The 19190-nt window shown below is 43.6% G+C and overlaps 1 protein-coding gene across 1 annotated transcript in view; it reads left to right on the top strand.

Annotated features, from left to right (window-relative positions):
* Positions 1-8499: 8499 nt before the first annotated feature.
* KCNH5 (potassium voltage-gated channel subfamily H member 5) overlaps positions 8500-19190 on the top strand; it is a 354554-nt gene continuing 343863 nt past the window's right edge. The window contains exon 1 of the mRNA XM_049899538.1: positions 8500-9021. Coding sequence (XP_049755495.1) covers positions 8949-9021 — 73 coding nt within the window. The 5' untranslated portion in view covers positions 8500-8948. The remainder of the gene's footprint in view (positions 9022-19190) is intronic.

Raw genomic sequence — 19190 nt, 5'->3', positions numbered from 1 at the left:
AGGAAAAAAAAATTTCCCAATCATATAAATTATAAACAATTTTTATTACTCCTTTAAATTTCTCTATATTCTGTGTTATGCTTTGTGTGTGTGTAGGTGATATAGTATGTAGCAGAACCTGTGTTACTTATATTTTCCTATGCTTTAAAAATAGTTTTTAAAAATATTTAAAAAATGTTAACTCTATTAGAATTTATTGTGGTGCATAGTGTGAAGTGTTGCTAGAAGTTAAAATATTCCATTCTAGTCTAAAATTTTGCCAACCAAAAAAAAAAAACCAAACCCACTGCCATCGAGTCGATTCCAATTCATGGCGACCCTATAGGACAAAGTAGAACTGCCCCATAGAGTTTCCAAGGAGCGCCTGGTGGATAAGAACTGCCCACCTTTTGTTTAGCAGCCGTGGCACTTAACCACCAGGGGTTCCCATTTCACCAACAGCATTAAATAATTAACTAATCAGTCTATTGAGTGGCTTGTATGTTGTCGGCACTGAATCATAGCTAACTAATATACATACAGAAGACATGATCCTTGACCTAAAGGAATTCACAATGTAGTAAGGGAGGCAGAAGGGTAAATAAAACCAATATATCTGATAAAATTTCACTTTCTCTGCTTCCTGGGTATATCTTCTGGGAATGAAAGAATCATTCGGTTATGCTCGTGCCCACCAAAAAACAAAAACCAAACCAGTTGCCATGGAGCGGATTCCAACTCATGGTGACCTCATGTGTGTCAGAATAGAACTGTACTATAGAGTTTTCAGTGGCTGAGTTTTTGGAAGTAGATCGCCAGGCCTTTCCTTCGAGGTGGACTTGAACCTCCAAACTTTTGGTTAGCAGAGGAGCACACTAACCGTTTGTACCACCCAGGGACTCCCATCAAAGCTTGGGGAATTTCTGTATGCTAATTAAGTTTCCCTCTGTCTGACTAACTGACTCAACCATTTCTTCTCTATGGTCTTTTTGCCTTCTTGAGGTTCTACCCAGAAGATGGGGAAGATCTCTGTCTTCGCTTCCAAACCTATATGGGGTTTCTGTCATTTTTCATGGAGATCCAGTGCTCTTCCTGCATTAGGGCAGGGTATAACACTCTTTGTTGCTTCTCCAACTTATCTCTTGTCACTTAGCACATGGAATTGTTTTTCTGGTCTAGGGTGGAGGTGAGAATATATATATATATATACGAATATTCACACCAAAGTGGGATAAAGAAAGAATACAAATATCTTCATGTCAATTCAGGTCAGATGTTTCTGGAAAGTGAGTTTTTGACAAATTTATGAAAAAGAAACTTTAGGATTTCACAGTTTTGTATTTTAGAAGTATGGATACAAGATTGTGCACCTGTGTTATTTAAGCCTTACATAAACTATATGAGGTAGGCACTATTCCTATGCCTTTTTTTTTTTTGTATAGGTAAAGAAAGTCAGGCACAGATATGTTAATTAAAATGCCTGAGGTTGTAACCACAGCCAGGATTCAAAACCAGGCAGTCTAAGGTGGAGAATATTTCAAGACTAATGGAGTGGAAACGGTCAAATGCCATTGGCAGATAAAATAAAATTAGGAATAAGATTGCCTCACTGGATTTGGCAATTTAAAAATAAATGACCTTTGGGAAGGCAATCGCAGGGAAGTTGTGCGGGTGGCAGCTGATCTGTGGTGGGTTAATTAAGGAGTGAACTGAAGCAAGGAAGTGGAAACACCTACTACAGATCACTCTTCTGAGAAGGTGGATTATGACGGGATGGGAGAGCATTTTTAAAGCATCTTTAAATATTGAAGAGGGGAATTGGGACAGTCAGTAGAGTTTCCTCTAGAGGCACAAGTGAATATGATCCATAGTACTATGAAGAGAGCATGAGGGACATTTCTTCCTTGTCACCTAGAATAAAAATGAAAGGAGGAAAAAGACAGGAAATGTCTGAAGAGTGAAGACATTGCTGGATCTCTGTTCTCCATGAAATCTTCTTCTAAAGGTGAGTGGTTTATATCCAAGGTATGAAGAGAGTGGATATTATGGATTGAGTTGTGTCCCCCCAAAATGTGTGTGGGAGTCTGGAATTTTGGTACATGCTAGTCAGAGGGTGCCTACATGACCAGCCCCCAATAATAACCCCGGGCATACTGAGTCCCTAGTGGGCTTTCCTGAGCAGAAAGTACACACCCACGTTGCTGCATTTTTGTTGCTGGCCTAAGAGTCACCTGTGTGGCTAGGCTGTCATTCCCAATATTGTGTGATTGTCTCCCATTTTGTCATCTGATATGATTTTCTTACGTGTTGTAAATCCTACATCTATGATATTAATGAGGTGGGATTAGCAGTAATGTTAATGGATAGGACTCAATCTACAAGATTAAGTTGTATTTTAAATCAGTCTTTTTTAAGAGAAGTGAGCAGGGAGACAGGGGGTACTTCATCCCACCAAGAAACAAGAGCCTGGAGAATAGCGTGTCCTTTGGACCTGGGGTCCCTGTGTTGAGAAGCTCCTCGACTGGGGAAGATTGATGTCAAGGACCTTCCCCCAGAGCTGACAGAGAGAGAAAGCGTTCTGCTGGAGCTGGCACCCTGAATTCAGACTTCTAGCCTCCTAAATTGTGAGAGAATAAATTTCTCTTTGTGAAAACCATCCGCTTGTGGTATTGCTGTTAAATAAGACAGTGGACAAGCTTTGAAAAAGCTACTGTAGAGAATAAAAGAAACAGCAGGCAGGGGATATATAGGATTGGTGGGCTACATTAAGAGGGTCCAGTGAGTTCGGAGTCCTTGAATTTATGGTGCACCAGTCTTGGAGGTTTTGTGGCTTTCTCCTGAGATGCTCAGCAGGAACAAATATGGAGCAACTCACTTGGGTGGATAAGGGTTGGGTCTTTGTTGGACAGGTATAACCAAAGATCTGATCCTTGGGAGTTGAAGATCTTGGCACACTAAATCCCAGAAGTTTCCACAGAGTGAACATTGCTCTAAAGAAGTGATTCTCAACCTTTTTGCACATTGAAATCACCTGGAGACCTTTAAAAACTACTGATACTTGGATCCCACCCTCAGAGATTTTGATTTGCTTGGTCTGGGCTGTGGTCTGGTCTTTGAGATTTTTATAAACAGGTGATTCTAATGTACAGCTAACGTTGAGAAGTATTGTTCCCCTAATTTCCTATACTTAATGCAAGTTCATAACCTGTACTAGGTTATGTTATGGTTGCAAACCACACCAAAATTTCAGTGTCTTACCATTAGTAAAAACTACTACCTTGTTGTTAGCAGCCGTTGAGTCAATTCTAACTCACAGCAACCCTATGTACAACAGAACGAGACACTGCTTCGTCCTGCGCCATCCTCACTATGCTTGAGGCCGTCGTTGCAGCACTGTGTCAGTCCATCTCGTTGAGGGTCTTCCTCTTCTTCACTGACCCTTTACCAAGCATGATGTCCTTCTCCATGGACCTATCACTCCTGATACCATGTCCAAAGTATGTGAGACAAAGTCTCGCCATCCTTGATTCGAAGGAACACTCCAGCTGTCCTTCTGCCAAGACAGATTTGTTTGTTCTTTTGGCAGTTACAACAAATGAAAGTAGAAGGGGATGAAAAGGCTTATATATTCACTTTAAACATATTACATGTACAATATTATTATAAGGGACTTCAAATAGGAACTCATTTAGTCCTCATAACATCCCTATGAGAGGTATTTTTATATTCCCATTTCATAGAAGGGGAAACTGAGGTTATATAACATGACCTAGGTTATACATAGGAAATAAGTGAGAGAGGTCAGATAAAATCTCAGGCAGCCTGGGTCCAGAGTCCAAGCATTGAACCTGTGGTTTCAAACCCAGTTTGCTTGGGTCTGAACCCCTGCTGAGAATTTGCATTTCTAACAAGCTCCCAGGTGATGCTAATGCTGCTGGTTAGGGACCAATTCTGAGAACCACTCCTAGAGCAGCGGTTCTCAAAATATATATAAGAATCACCCGGGGATCTTGTTAAAATGTAGATTTGATTCAGTATATCTGGGGTCAAAATGCAAACTGGAATGAACTGGTTGGGAGCTCTGGTTGAACCTCTACACTATGCCGTTTTCCTCATCAGCTTTCTCTCAATTTAGATTCTGTGTGTGTGTGTGTGTATAGGGGGATAGGTGTGTGTGTGTGTGTGTGTGTGTGTATAGGGGGATAGGTGTGTGTGTAAGTGTGAGACTTTGTGCATGCAAAAGAATGAAGTAATGTTTGGATATTTCACTGCTGGGCTAGAGCTCTAGGGAAGGCACAGAGTGAGGCTTGGTAAGTGGGTTGGGGAGGAGGAAGTGGAATGGACTGATGCTGTTGCTAATGAGTCTAATCCCGAGGCCAGGGTGGAGAGTAACTTCCTGCCCTGCCCTGTCTTCCTTCCTTCTTCCCATTCCTTCACCAGAGCCACTCATTTAACATCCAAATACCGCACCTTGGACCTGGTGAACAGGGATGGGGAGAAAAATCAGTCTCCTACAGAGTATTGGGTGGGCCATTTGCACCTACGGGATTAAACAGTAAGTCAGACAGGACCTATTTCTAAGGCATTTCTGAGAACTTACACACAATTCCAGCTACCATAAAACTATATTTTTTAAAATCTTCGAAGGAGAGGTTCTTGATAAAACAATCCTTCTGTGAGCCAGCAACAATTACAAATCATTACTTTCTAATACATCAGTTTCTAGGTCTTGGCTTTTATGTTGGTTGCTGTTAGTGTGTAATGCACCCGCGATTCAGCTAGATTTCATTCCGCTGTGACTCGGGTCAGCACCGCTGGGGGTTGGAACTCTTGGTTCCAGCAGACTACAGCACTCTAATTACTTTACCACAAGTGACAGAAGAAAAGGACAAATGATTGTGCTTTAAAATGGCATCTCTGCAATAAAACAAGCAAACGTGAAAAACCCTTTTCATGACATTGGGACTTTTTGATTGCTGTCTCACCGGCTAAATCATCTGGTTTGGTCACAACATATGGACCTGTCTGCAAAACGCTTTTAAGATGCTGTATTGGCACCTTGCTGCAATCTGCCAGCACATTCCTTAGGGCCAGTTAGTCCATACGGTGCTGCTCTATTTTCCTTAACCCTATTTTGAATGGGAGCTGTTTCAAGTTGTGGCTGGAGTCTCTGTTCCCTTCAATGCTGCAAAATCACTGGCAATGGAGATCCCTGGATGTGGCCGTTTGTTACCACATTAACTGAAGATCAGCTTATTTTCTATGATTTACAAGAAGCCCTGATTACAGGGTCAGGAGACCTGATTCTAGTCTCAGTACAGCCTCCAACGCATGATGTCGTCTTGAACAAGTCACTTCATCTTTCTAGGTCTTTTCTTCTTCTGTAAAACGGAAAATCTAGACTAGAAGATTAAGACAAGTGTATAATCCAATGACTTGGCACTTTATAACCACCAAGTTTTTTTTTTTTACAGTAATTTATTATAATCCAAAAGTTAGACTGCTGCATCATTATTAAGGACAAAGAATAAATGTGATTTTAATTGATCTGCAGTTGGAAATAAACAGGGAAGTTTTACCAGTAATTGTGTGACTGTGTCTTAATGGAGACCAAAAGAGTTTCCTCTTTGAGAAGTGTGAGCTAATACACCCACAGAGGAATGACTAGGAAGAGGGACGTGCTGGGAAGCCGAGATTTTGTATCAATACCCAGAGGCGAGATGTGGGCAGCTGATGATGTGCCAAAGAACATATAGATTTGAACTATTCCCTGTTAATGATGATGATGGAATTATATCACATTAGAAGTCTAGGATAGCAATCTATCAATTTTATATATTAAAAAAAAATTAGCCTGCCTGTTCGCCACGCAGCCAGTGAATGGCTGATTAGGATCATTGTCGGCGTAGTAGCCCGGTCTCAATAAACATACATCATACAAAACCGATTAGAGGGGGGAAATTCAATCATATGTTTAAGGCTGGGGTGGGGTGGGGTTTCAAGTTCCACTTCCTGCATACTCCCCGGCCACCACAGGGAGGGAGCTGGAACCTCAGTCACTGACTCCGGCTGGTGATGGGCAAACCGCAGGATCCAGTCTGCGCCTGATACCCTTGTTATTTAACGAAAGACACCCTAATGCAGTTTGAAAGACGTTCTAGCTGTAGGGGGATAAACCAACAGTGTTCAGAAGAGATTAGCCAAGTGTTATTGGATCGAGTCTTAATTTTTTGTAGGAAGAATCTTAGCAGAACGGCTCTTTGCCTTGCCTCAACCTTCTCGGTTTGCTCAGCCGCCTAAACTCTGGGCGGGTGGGTGGAAATTCCAGGGAAGAGAGCAGAGTAATGACCCTAAGCTAAAGCTTGGATCCTAGTTGTGCGTTTAACTCTCTTAGCCACAAGCAACAGCGCTTAATCCAGGTGCTCTGGGGAGACCGTGGTCTAGGGTACTCCAAACAAGGTCAGATGTGGGTCTCCAAGAGCAGATGTTCACTCCAATGGAGTCTGGTGAATCCCTCTGCTTCTGATAGCCTGAAGCCTGACCGTGATCACTTCTAAAAAGCCCTTAGAATACACTGACAGCAGCAAAAGGGGACGTTCCTATGCAACTCTCCTGTCGCCTTCCCCACTCAACGCTTTGCCACGAACCACGGACCCTGCCACAGCGCACTTTTTGTCCCCCCTACCCCTGGCACTTTTCACACCCCTGCCTTTCCGGACCTGCCCAGGTGGAGTCTCTGGAGGAGCACCGTTCGAACAGTGCTTCTCAAACTTGAACGTCTATCCTATTCACCTGGAGGGCTTATTAAAACACCTGTTGGGCCCATGTCCAGAGTTTGATTCAGTAGTAGATCTGGAGTTGTTGGGTGCTATTGCGTGGATTCCGACTCATAGCGACCCTATAGGACATAGTAGAACTGCCTCATAGGGTTTCCAAGGCTGTAAGCTGCATGGAGGAAGCCCTGGTGGTGTAGTGGTTAAGCGCTATGGCTGCTAACCAAAACGTTGGCGGTTCAAATCCACCAGGTGCTCCTTAGAAACTCTATGGGGGCAGTTCTACCCTGTGCTGAGTCGGAATCCACTCGACGGCAACAGGTTTGGTTATCGGTTTTTTAATCTTTGTGGAAGGAGTCCTGGCGGTGCAGGGGTTAAGCCTGGGCTGCTAACCAAAAGCTCGGAATGTCTACGGTTGGGGCCCACCAGCCGCTCCGAGGGAGAAAGACGTGGCAGTCTGTTTCCTTAAAGATTTAGTCTTGGAAACAGCATGGGGCGGTTCTACTCCGTCCTATAGAGTCGCTCTGAGTCCACATTTGACGGAACGGGCAATGGTTTTGGTTTTGGGTAATCTTTTTGGAAGCGGATTGCCACATTCTTCTCCCCCAGAATGGCTGGTGGGTTCCAACCACCGACCTTTCCATTGGTAGCCGAGCGCTTAACCGCTGTGCCACCAGGGCTTCTTGGTCTGGAGTTTTAAAAAAAAAAAAACCCTTTACCGTGCAATCGATTCTGACTCATCCCGCAGAGCCTGATAATTTGCATTGCTAACAAATTCCCAGGTGATGCTGATGCTGCCAGTTTGGGTCCCTCTGAGAACCACTGCCTTAGACAAAAGAAGGTGCCACGGCTGGCTGGGCGCCCGTTTATTTCCATCTCTCTCCTCACTTAAGCCATTTTCCCCTCTTTGTGGCAGATCCCGACTTGTATACCCTGTTTCTAGCGGTTCCTCTCCGGTCCAGGGTTCCGAGCAGATATAAGGGGTTTAGAGACTATTCCTGCCCCGCCCCAGCCCTGGGCAGCTTCGCCCTCACCACCTTCAATGTTTTTCCATCTCTGTTTTCCACGCCGCTGTTTTTCCTACCGCCGCACTCCCGGTCTCTTGGTTGTGAATTGTTCACCCGCCCTCCCTACTCCTTGCGTCAGGTGCAACCTTCTCCGCAACTTTGCCGCGCTGGCCCGCCCCTCCGCACGCCCACGGCGCTCGGCAGCCTCCGGCTGAGCTCGCTCCTCCGTGCAGCCCGCACGCACCCGGGCGCGCCGGAGCCAGCCCTGGGCGCAGGGGCCCTTCTGGGCGCCCGCTGGGCGCTGCGTCCCTGTGTCGGGTGTTGGGTGGGGCGGGGGTGCTGAGAGCTCATCTGTCCAGGCTCCGGGTGCCGAAGCCCGGAGGGGGGCGGTCGCAGCGTCAGGTGGCTGCTCTGCGTCCCCGGGCGCCGCTCAGTAAGTCCCGGCTCAGCACCTTCGCCCGGGTACCCGCGTCCGCGGAGCCGCCGGGGCTCGGGACCTCCCTGGCCGCTCATTGCTCTCCCTGCGCCCCTGCCTGCGACTCCGCTGCCTCTGCCGCTCCCCAGCCCCACTGGACAGCGAGCGCTTGCCTCCATCTCTGGAGAAAGAGGAGCGGCCACCGGGCGCACAGCCGGGCCGAAGTTGGGCTTCCCTGGGCAGCTGCAATCCAGCTGCGCGACCGGGGTGGGGTAGGGGCAGGGGGAGAGGAAGGCGCAGTAAAGTGGTCTGCTCTGGACCTAGGGGCGCTGGAAGAAGGCGGGCCTGAGTCCACTCTTCCCGCTCCCCCGGCCCCGGGGCGCGGGCCAGGGGGAGAAATGCTGAGCCCGCGCCCGGGCGACCGCCGCCGCGGCAGCAGCCTCAGCACCGGCGGGACAGCGACAGCGGGGGCGGCGCAGGCGCACTGTGCCCCGAGGAGCCTGCAGTTCCCGAGCTCCGTGTGCGGCACCGCCACAGTCTGGGCAGCGGCGGCCGGGGGAGCGCTACTACCATGAACTGCCTGGTCCTCTTCCCCAGAGCTGCGCATCCGGGTCGGGCTCGAGACACAGTCAGGGGACACCGTCGCCGCCGCCGCACCCCCTCTTCTTTCGGCTCGATCTTCTCCTCCACCTCTTCCTCCTTTGCCTCCACCTTCTCTTCCTGCATCCCCCCCTCCCCCGCCGCGGAACCTGGCCGCCGCTCTCCAGACCCAGGATGCCGGGGGGCAAGAGAGGGCTGGTGGCACCGCAGAACACATTTCTGGAGAACATCGTCAGGCGCTCCAGCGGTAAGAAGAGTTGCGGCTCGGAGCACCCTCACTTCCATCCCGCCCACGCGTGCCCCCCACCCTCTCCATCCCATCCCAAGGGGGGAGGAAGGCGCAGGCAGCCTTACCTGGTGGCATCAGTTACTAGTCGGACCTGATTTGGGGTGTCGGGTTGGGAAAGAGGTGGTGGTGCGGCAAAGTTAGTTGCATCTCCTCCCCAGAGGTACCCGCCCCCCTCCCACCTGTCTAAAGCTCCAAGGCAAGGAAGCCAAGGGGGTGGGTAGGGTGTAGGTACAGAAGTTTAGCTTTGGTGAGCCCTGTCTTTCTTGTTAATCATTCTCCCACATTTTCGCCCCAAGTGGACAACGGGGACTACCAAATTATCAGTTAGACTCAGTGGAAGGGTTTCCTTCAAGCTGGGAATGGCTAGGAAAGTGGCTACTTAAGATTTCAGTCTCCAAAAAGGCTTTTGCTCCCCAGTGGGCACTGCTGAAGGGAACCTTGTGCTGGGAGGGTAGTTGGAGCTGAATTGCTGAATTTGAGAGTCGGTGCTTGATAACAGCAACTACAATGGTCAAATTAAAGTTTCTTTCTTTCGTGTGCGTTAGTCTATATTGGTTTACATGATATATTTGATTTGACTTACACAGGAGAAATGTAGGCGTGAAACAGTAGCTCCTGCGATATTAAAGCAACCCATTTCCGAGTCCATTCCGAAAGAATTCCAAGAATGCCGTTCTACCTGTGCCACCGATGTTAAGGTTTTCCTGCCTGAAAAGTGTCTTTAAAATAGCATTCAGTTATGTATTTATTTCCTCCAAGATATTTTGGATGGGAATGGTTATTTATTTCACATTTTAAGACCTTATAAACTCTGAATTTTCGGAAATCTACACCTTCCATTTGTTTTAAATTCTTTTATGTAAGTTTCCATTTCATAAGCAAGATATGTTGAAAATTTCAAGGTTTTTCCTTCAGAGGCTGGCTGTTTTATTTTGAGATCTCTTGCTTGGAGAATTATGACAACCATTTCTGCATATTAATTACAGTAGTGCCTGGGACAAAGCAATGAGAATACTGTATACAGTTCCATCATTCAATGTTTGTTTATTCATTCATTGAAACCAGTGCTTACTTGGTGCATGTACACCAGGTACACTGTGGGACTCTTTGGATAAAAAAGTGATTAAGACACTTCCGCTGTCCTTGAGAAGCTCCCTGCCTCTGGGAGATACAGAGGCACAATCAAATGATAAATAATTAAATACGCTATGATTTCTCTGAGTTATTAGATTATACAACTGCTTAGATTAAGATCTCTTCCAAAACCAGGCTTGCAAATATTTTCCCTGACTTTGGGGCTGTGTATTTATCTAAGTGTCCCAAAGTGTTTTGCCTAAATCTCTTACTTGGTATTTGGCTTTAATTTGCAGCTTGACTTTATTTCCTCCACTTTGGCCATGTGTGACACCATACAACTCTAGAGCAGCCCAGTGTTATATTTGGGTGGAAGAAGATAACAAATAGACCTGGTCTAGTATATTTCTTAATATTCATACTTTCAATCTCTACAATTTTTTTTAGCCACTCCAGTGTGACATCATATGTGTTTTCTTTAGATAATATAAGATATAAATTCACAATTTATATAGGCAATTTCTATATTTATACAGTAACTTCCTGTATTCATATTCTACATAGACCTGAAATGCAAAGGGAAATTACTGTTAAAACAGTAATTTGGGGGAATTTAAGGTTTATTGGAATCAGCTATTTAAGACATAGGAATCTTATTTGAGTTTTCTCATTCCCTTGGGTTATTTCATCTCCATGCAATTTGGTTTGTGAGAAGACTTTTCAGAGAGGGCCTTAAAAAATAAAACCGTCGGGCTCTTATTGCTCTGCTTGGTGAAGAGGAAGAAAATGAGGATCCTTGGACTGGAGTTTACTAATATAGCATGTTTGGTTGAAACTTCTTGTGCAGACTGGAACTATGGGCCAGCTTTTTTTTTTTTTTTTTTTTTTATAATGACTTTTATTAAGCTTCAAGTGAACGTTTACAAATCCAATCAGTCTGTCACATATAAGTTTACATACATCTCACTCCCTACTCCCACTTACTCTCCCCGTCTTGAGTCAGCCCTTTCAGTCTCTCCTTTCTTGACAATTTTGCCGGCTTCCCTCTCTCTCTATCCTCCCATCCCCCCTCCAGACAAGAGTTGCCAACACAATCTCAAGTGTACACCTGATATAATTAGCTCACTCTTCATCAGCGTCTCTCTCCCACCCGCTGACCAGTCCCTTTCATGTCTGATGAGTTGTCTTCAGGGATGGTTCCTGTCCTGTGTCAACAGAAGGTCTGGAGAGCATGACCGCCGGGATTCCTCCAGTCTCAGTCAGACCATTAAGTTTGGTCTTCTTATGAGAATTTGGGGTCTGCATCCCACTGCTCTCCTGCTCCCTCAGGGGTCCTCTGCTGAGCTCCCTGTCAGGGCAGTCATCGATTGTGGCCGGGCACCAACTAGTTCTTCTGGTCTCAGGATGATGTAGGTCTCTGGTTCATGTGGCCCTTTCTGTCTCTTGGGCTCTTAGTTGTCGTGTGGCCTTGGTGTTCTTCATTTTCCTTTGCTCCAGGTGGGTTGAGACCAATTGCTGCATCTTAGATGGCTGCTTGTTAGCATTTAAGACCCCAGACGCCACATTTCAAAGTGGGATGCAGAATGATTTCATAATAGAATTATTTTGCCAATTGACTTAGAAGTCCCCGCAAACCATGTTCCCCAGACCCCCGCGCTTGCTCCACTGAGCTTTGAAGCATTCATTTTATCCCGGAAACTTCTTTGCTTTTGGTCCAGTCCAATTGAGCTGACCTTCCATGTATTGAGTGTTGTCTTTCCCTTCACCTAAAGCAGTTCTTATCTACTGATTAATCAATAAAAAAACCCTCTCCCACCCTCCCTCCCTCCCCCCCTCGTAACCACAAAAGTATGTGTTCTTCTCAGGTTTACTATTTCTCAAGATCTTATAATAGTGGTCTTATACAGTATTTGTCCTTTTGCCTCTGACTCATTTCGCTCAGCATAATGCCTTCCAGGTTCCTCCATGTTATGAAATGTTTCAGAGATTCGTCACTGTTCTTTATCGATGCGTAGTATTCCATTGTGTGAATATACCACAATTTATTTACCCATTCATCCGTTGATGGACACCTTGGTTGCTTCCAACTTTTTGCTATTGTAAACAGAGCTGCAATAAACATGGGTGTGCATGTATCTGTTTGTATGAAGGCTCTTGTATCTCTAGGGTATATTCCGAGGAGTGGGATTTCTGGGTTGTATGGTAGTTCTATTTCTAACTGTTTAAGATAACGCCAGATAGATTTCCAAAGTGGTTGTACCATTTTACATTCCCACCAGCAGTGTATGAGAGTTCCAATCTCTCCGCAGCCTCTCCAACATTTATTATTTTGTGTTTTTTGGATTAATGCCAGCCTTGCTGGTGTGAGATGGAATCTCATCGTAGTTTTAATTTGCATTTCTCTAATGGCTAATGATCGAGAGCATTTTCTCATGTATCTGTTGGCTGCCTGAATATCTTCTTTAGAGAAATGTGTGTTCATATCCTTTGCCCACTTCTTGATTGGGTTGTTTGTCTTTTTGTGGTTAAGTTTTGACAGAATCATGTAGATTTTAGAGATCAGGCGCTGGTCGGAGATGTCATAGCTGAAAATTCTTTCCCAATCTGTAGGTGGTCTTTTTACTCTTTTGGTGAAGTCTTTAGATGAGCATAGGTGTTTGATTTTTAGGAGCTCCCAGTTATCGGGTTTCTCTTCATCATTTTTGGTAATGTTTTGTATTCTGTTTATACCTTGTATTAGGGCTCCTAGGGTTGTCCCAATTTTTTCTTCCATGATCTTTATCGTTTTAGTCTTTATGTTTAGGTCTTTGATCCACTTGGAGTTAGTTTTTGTGCATGGTGTGAGATATGGGTCCTGTTTCATTTTTTTGCAAATGGATATCCAGTTATGCCAGCACCATTTGTTAAAAAGGCTGTCTTTTCCCCAGTTAATTGACACTGGTCCTTTGTCAAATATCAGCTGCTCATACGTGGATGGATCTATGTCTGGGTTCTCAATTCTGTTCCATTGGTCTATGTGTCTGTTGTTGTACCAATACCAGGCTGTTTTGACTACTGTGGCTGTATAATAGGTTCTGAAGTCAGGTAAGGTGAGGCCTCCCACTTTCTTCTTCTTTTTCAGTAGTGCTTTGCTTATCCGGGGCTTTTTTCCCTTCCATATGAAATTGGTGATTTGTTTCTCTATCCCCTTAAAATATGACATTGGAATTTGGATCGGAAGTGCGTTAAATGTATAGATGGCTTTTGGTAGAATAGACATTTTTACTATGTTAAGTCTTCCTATCCATGAGCAAGGTATGTTTTTCCACTTAAGTATGTCCTTTTGAATTTCTTGTAGTAGAGCTTTGTAGTTTTCTTTGTATAGGTCTTTTACATCCTTGGTAAGATTTATTCCTAAGTATCTTATCTTCTTGGGGGCTACCGTGAATGGTATTGATTTGGTTATTTCCTCTTCGGTGTTCTTTTTGTTGATGTAGAGGAATCCAAGTGATTTTTGTATGTTTATTTTATAACCTGAGACTCTGCCAAACTCTTCTATTAGTTTCAGTAGTTTTCTGGAGGATTCCTTAGGGTTTTCTGTGTATATAATCATGTCATCTGCAAATAATGATAACTTTACTTCTTCCTTGCCAATCCGGATACCTTTTATTTCTTTGTCTAGCCTGATTGCCCTGGCTAAGACTTCCAACACGATGTTGAATAAGAGCGGTGATAAAGGGCATCCTTGTCTGGTTCCCGTTCTCAAGGGAAATGCTTTCAGGTTCTCTCCATTTAGAGTGATATTGGCTGTTGGCTTTGCATAGATGCCCTTTATTATGTTGAGGAATTTTCCTTCAATTCCTATTTTGGTAAGAGTTTTTATCATAAATGGGTGTTGGACTTTGTCAAATGCCTTTTCTGCATCAATTGATAAGATCATGTGGTTTTTGTCTTTTGTTTTATTTATGTGATGGATTACATTAATGGTTTTTCTGATATTAAACCAGCCTTGCATACCTGGTATAAATCCCACTTGATCAGGGTGAATTATTTTTTTGATGTGTTGTTGGATTCTATTGGCTAGAATTTTGTTGAGGATTTTTGCATCAATGTTCATGAGGGATATAGGTCTATAATTTTCTTTTTTTGTAATGTCTTTACCTGGTTTTGGTATCAGGGAGATGGTGGCTTCATAGAATGAGTTGGGTAGTATTCCGTCATTTTCTATGCTTTGGAATACCTTTAGTAGTAGTGGTGTTAACTCTTCTCTGAAAATTTGGTAGAACTCTGCAGTGAAGCCGTCCGGGCCAGGACTTTTTTTTGTTGGGAGTTTTTTGATTACCGTTTCAATCTCTTTTTTTGTTATGGGTCTATTTAGTTGTTCTGCTTCTGAATGTGTTAGTTTAGGTAGGTAGTGTTTTTCAAGGAATTCATCCATTTCTTCTAGGTTTTCAAATTTGTTAGAGTACAATTTTTCATAATAATCTGAAATGATTCTTTTAATTTCATTTGGTTCTGTTGTGATGTGGTCCTTCTCATTTCTTATTCGGGTTATTTGTTTCCTTTCCTGTATTTCTTTAGTCAGTCTAGCCAATGGTTTATCAATTTTGTTAATTTTTTCAAAGAACCAGCTTTTGGCTTTGTTAATTCTTTCAATTGTTTTTCTGTTCTCTAATTCATTTAGTTCAGCTCTAATTTTTATTATTTGTTTTCTTCTGGTGCCTGATGGATTCTTTTGTTGCTCACTTTCTATTTGTTCAAGTTGTAGGGACAGTTCTCTGATTTTGGCTCTTTCTTCTTTTTGTATGTGTGCATTTATTGATATAAATTGACCTCTGAGCACTGCTTTTGCTGTGTCCCAGAGGTTTTGATAGGAAGTATTTTCATTCTCGTTGCTGTCTATGAATTTCCTTATTCCCTCCTTGATGTCTTCTATAACCCAGTCTTTTTTCAGGAGGGTATTGTTCATTTTCCAAGTATTTGATTTCTTTTCCCTCGTTCTTCTGTTATTGATCTCTAGTTTTATTGCCTTGTGGTCTGAGAAGATGCTTTGTAATATTTCGATGTTTTGGACTCTGCAAAGGTTTGTTTTATGACCTAATATGTGGTCTATTCTAGAGAATGTTCCATGTGCGCTAGAAAAAAAAGTATATTTTGCAGCAGTTGGGTGGAGAGTTCTGTATAAGTCAATGAGGTCAAGTTGGTTGATTGTTGTAATTAGATCTTCCGTGTCTCTGTTGAGCTTCTTACTGGATGTCCTGTCCTTCTCCGAAAGGGGTGTGTTGAAGTCTCCTACTATAATTGTGGAGGTATCTATCTCGCTTTTCAGTTCTGTTAAAATTTGATTTATATATCTTGCAGCCCTGTCATTGGGTGCGTAAATATTTAATATGGTTATGTCTTCCTGATCAATTGTCCCTTTTATCATTATATAGTGTCCTTCTTTATCCTTTGTGGTGGATTTAAGTCTAAAGTCTATTTTGTCAGAAATTAATATTGCTACTCCTCTTCTTTTTTGCTTATTGTTTGCTTGATATACTTTTTTCCATCCTTTGAGTTTTAGTTTGTTTGTGTCTCTAAGTCTAAGGTGTGTCTCTTGTAGGCAGCATATAGATGGATCGTGTTTCTTTATCCAGTCTGTGACTCTCTGTCTCTTTATTGGTGCATTTAGTCCATTTACATTCAGGGTAATTATAGATAAATAAGTTTTTAGTGCTGTCATTTTGATGCCTTTTTATGTGTGTTGTTGACAATTTCATTTTTCCACATACTTTTTTGTGCTGAGGCGTTTTTCTTAGTAAATTGTGAGATCCTCACTTTCATAGTGTTTGACTTTATGTTAGTTGAGTCGTTACGTTTTTCTTGGTTTTTGTCTTGAGTTATAGAGTTGTTATACCTTTTTGTGGTTACCTCATTATATACCCCTATTTTTCTAAGTAAAAACCTAACTTGTATTGTTCTATATCGCCTTGTATCACTCTCCATATGGCAGTTCAATGTCTCCTGTATTTAGTCCCTCTTTTTGATTATTGTGATCTTTTACCTATTGACTTCCATGATTCCCTGTTATGTGTATTTTTTTTTTTAATTAATCTTAATTTGTTTGTTTTTGTGATTTCCCTATTTGAGTTGATATCAGGACGTTCTGTTTTGTGACCTTGTGTTGTGCTGATATCGGATATTATTGGTTCTCTGACCAAACAATATCCTTTAGTATTTCTTGTAGCTTTGGTTTGGTTTTTGCAAATTCTCTAAACTTGTGTTTGTCTGTAAATATCTTAATTTCGCCTTCATATTTCAGAGAGAGTTTTGCTGGATATATGATCCTTGGTTGGCAGTTCTTCTCCTTCAGTGTTCTGTATATGTCGTCCCATTCCCTTCTTGCCTGCATGGTTTCTGCTGAGTAGTCAGAACATATTCTTATTGATTCTCCCTTGAAGGAAACCTTTCTTTTCTCCCTGGCTGCTTTTAAAATTTTCTGTTTATCTTTGGTTTTGGTGAGTTTGATGATAATATGTCTTGGTGTTTTTCTTTTTGGATCAATCTTAAATGGGGTTCGATGAGCATCTTGGATAGATATCCTTTCGTCTTTCATGATGTCAGGGAAGTTTTCTGTCAGAAGTTCTTCAACTATTTTCTCTGTGTTTTCTGTCCCCCCTCCCTGTTCTGGGACTCCAATCACCCGCAGGTTATCCTTCTTGATAGAGTCCCACATAATTCTTAGGGTTTCTTCATTTTTTTTAATTCTTTTATCTGATTTTTTTTTCAGCTATGTTGGTGTTGATTCCCTGGTCCTCCAGATGTCCCAGTCTGCATTCTAATTGCTCGAGTCTGCTCCTCTGACTTCCTAGTGTGTTGTCTAATTCTGTTATTTTATTGTTAATCTTTTGGATTTCTACATGTTGTCTCTCTATGGATTCTTGCAACTTATTAATTTTTCCAGTATGTTCTTGAATAATCTTTTTGAGTTCTTCAACAGTTTTATCAGTGTGTTCCTTGGCTTTTTCTGCAGATATCCTAATTTCATTTGTGATATCATTAAGCATTCTGTAAATTAGTTTTTTATATTCTGTATCTGATAATTCCAAAATTGTATCTTCATTTGGGAAAGATTTTGATTCTTTTGTTTGGGGAGTTGGAGAAGCTGTCACGGTCTGCTTCTTTAAGTGGTTTGATATGGATTGTTGTCTCCGAGCCATCACTGGGAAACTAGTTTTTCCAGAAAATCCGCTAAAAAAAAACTGCAGTCAGATCCCTATCAGAGTTCTCCCTCTGGCTCAGGCTATTCAGATGTTAATGAAGCCGCCTGGGGAGGGTGGGGGAGGGAACAGAGAGATAGGAGAGTAGCAACTCAGAATATAGCCAGAGTTGCTTGTCTTGCTTGGAAAGGCTATTATATCTGAGATTCCCGCGGGCGCGTCGCCTATGTGTGCTGTCTGTGTGGAGATTGCCCCCGGGGGGTCTGGCCCGCTGGAGTCACGGTCAGATCCTCCGCTTCCAGCCCCACGCCCAGCGTCAAGGCTCCCCTACTGGGACGGTGCACTCTCGACTCCAAAATCAGTCGCTGCCTCCCGGGGACTTCTCGTCCCTCCAGCCGCGTGGCCGTGCCGCCCCCGTGAACCAGGTGGGCCCCCTCCCGGGGTTAGTTCAGATGGGTGGAGTAGCTCCCCGTGCTTGTGCCGCGACCGAGTGTCCCGGCTGGAACGCTGTTCTCCCTGCTCCAATACCAGTCGCTGCCTCCCGGGGACTTCTCCTACCGGCTGCGTCCTACGCCGCCCGCGCGACCCGGATGGTCACCTTCCCGGGGTTAGTTCAGGGGGTGGAGCAACTCTCCGTGTTTATGGCGTACCTGCGTGCAGTCCAAATCCCTGTGGGACGGTTCCCCGGCTCGGGTGCTGCTCTTTCTGCTCCAAGATCAGTCACTGCCTCCCGGGGACTTCTCCTACCGGCTGCGTCCCACGCCGCCCGTGGAACCAGCTGGTCCCCGTCCCGGGGTTAGTTCAGGGGGGTGGAGCAGGTCTCTGTGCTTGTGCCGTACCTGACTGGTACGCTGGCTCCAGGCTCTGGAAACAATCGCTGCTTCCCCGTATTAGTTCGTTCTCCGTCTCTAAATCTGTGTTTGTTGTTCAGGGTTCGTAGATTGTTATGTATGTGATCGATTCACTTGTTTTTCCGTGTCTTTGTTGTAAGAGGGATCCGAGGTAGCGTCTGCCTAGTCCGCCATCTTGGCTCCGCCTCCTGGGCCAGCTTTTTGAAAAAAAAGATTATTTTATTTTTGATACTTTGAAAAAAATTTACATAGCTTAGAAATATTTCCTTCTCTTGCCTCTATTTAACATCTACTGTCTTTAAGATCTATTTGGCATCTAAGTTAATGCATATTTGATCATTTTTACACTTCATGCCCATAATTGCTTCATTGGTTGAATGTTTCTTTCCATGGATGACACTAACTGCAAATGAAAATGTATCTGTTTTGGCATAATTAAATGCCACCTCTAACTGCCCGTGGCTAACTTTTAAAACCACTACTCAAGCAGCCGAGATTTGTTTGAAGTATGTTACCTATTTGTCTTGAGTATTTGCACATGTGTATGCAATAAACACTGGACCATTTCGGGCTTCTTAGAGGAAGAACCTAGGAGATTGTGAATTACAATATTAAGTTGGACTATACATTCATGTGGAAGTGCCCAGCGGTTGTTGCCGTTTCTATATGATTTGGCATAGAAACAGAAAAATTCATCCTGAGAAATGGCTTAACTGAAGGTAAGAGAGAAAATTCCCTTGAGGATTCTCAAAGATGGACCCGTTTTGTCACAGTGGGGATTTCACTATTCACTAACTTAACAACGTTGACAGTGAAGTGTTGGCAGAGCTTTAGTAGTAAGAGAAAGAAGAGGAGCTGGTGCTCACAACGTATTTAAGAATTGAGGAAACAGAGGCTGGAATTGTCTATTTAGCTTTACCCCACGGAATGCTTCTCTTTCGAATGTTCACAACATCATTTTCTTCTTACGAAAATATCGGATCTTATAGTGAGTTAAGAGACAGACAGATATTGAAACATGTAT

This window comes from Elephas maximus, chromosome 10, assembly GCF_024166365.1.
Source record: "Elephas maximus indicus isolate mEleMax1 chromosome 10, mEleMax1 primary haplotype, whole genome shotgun sequence".
NCBI lineage: Eukaryota > Metazoa > Chordata > Mammalia > Proboscidea > Elephantidae > Elephas > Elephas maximus.
This window is presented reverse-complemented; position numbering and strand designations above follow the sequence as displayed.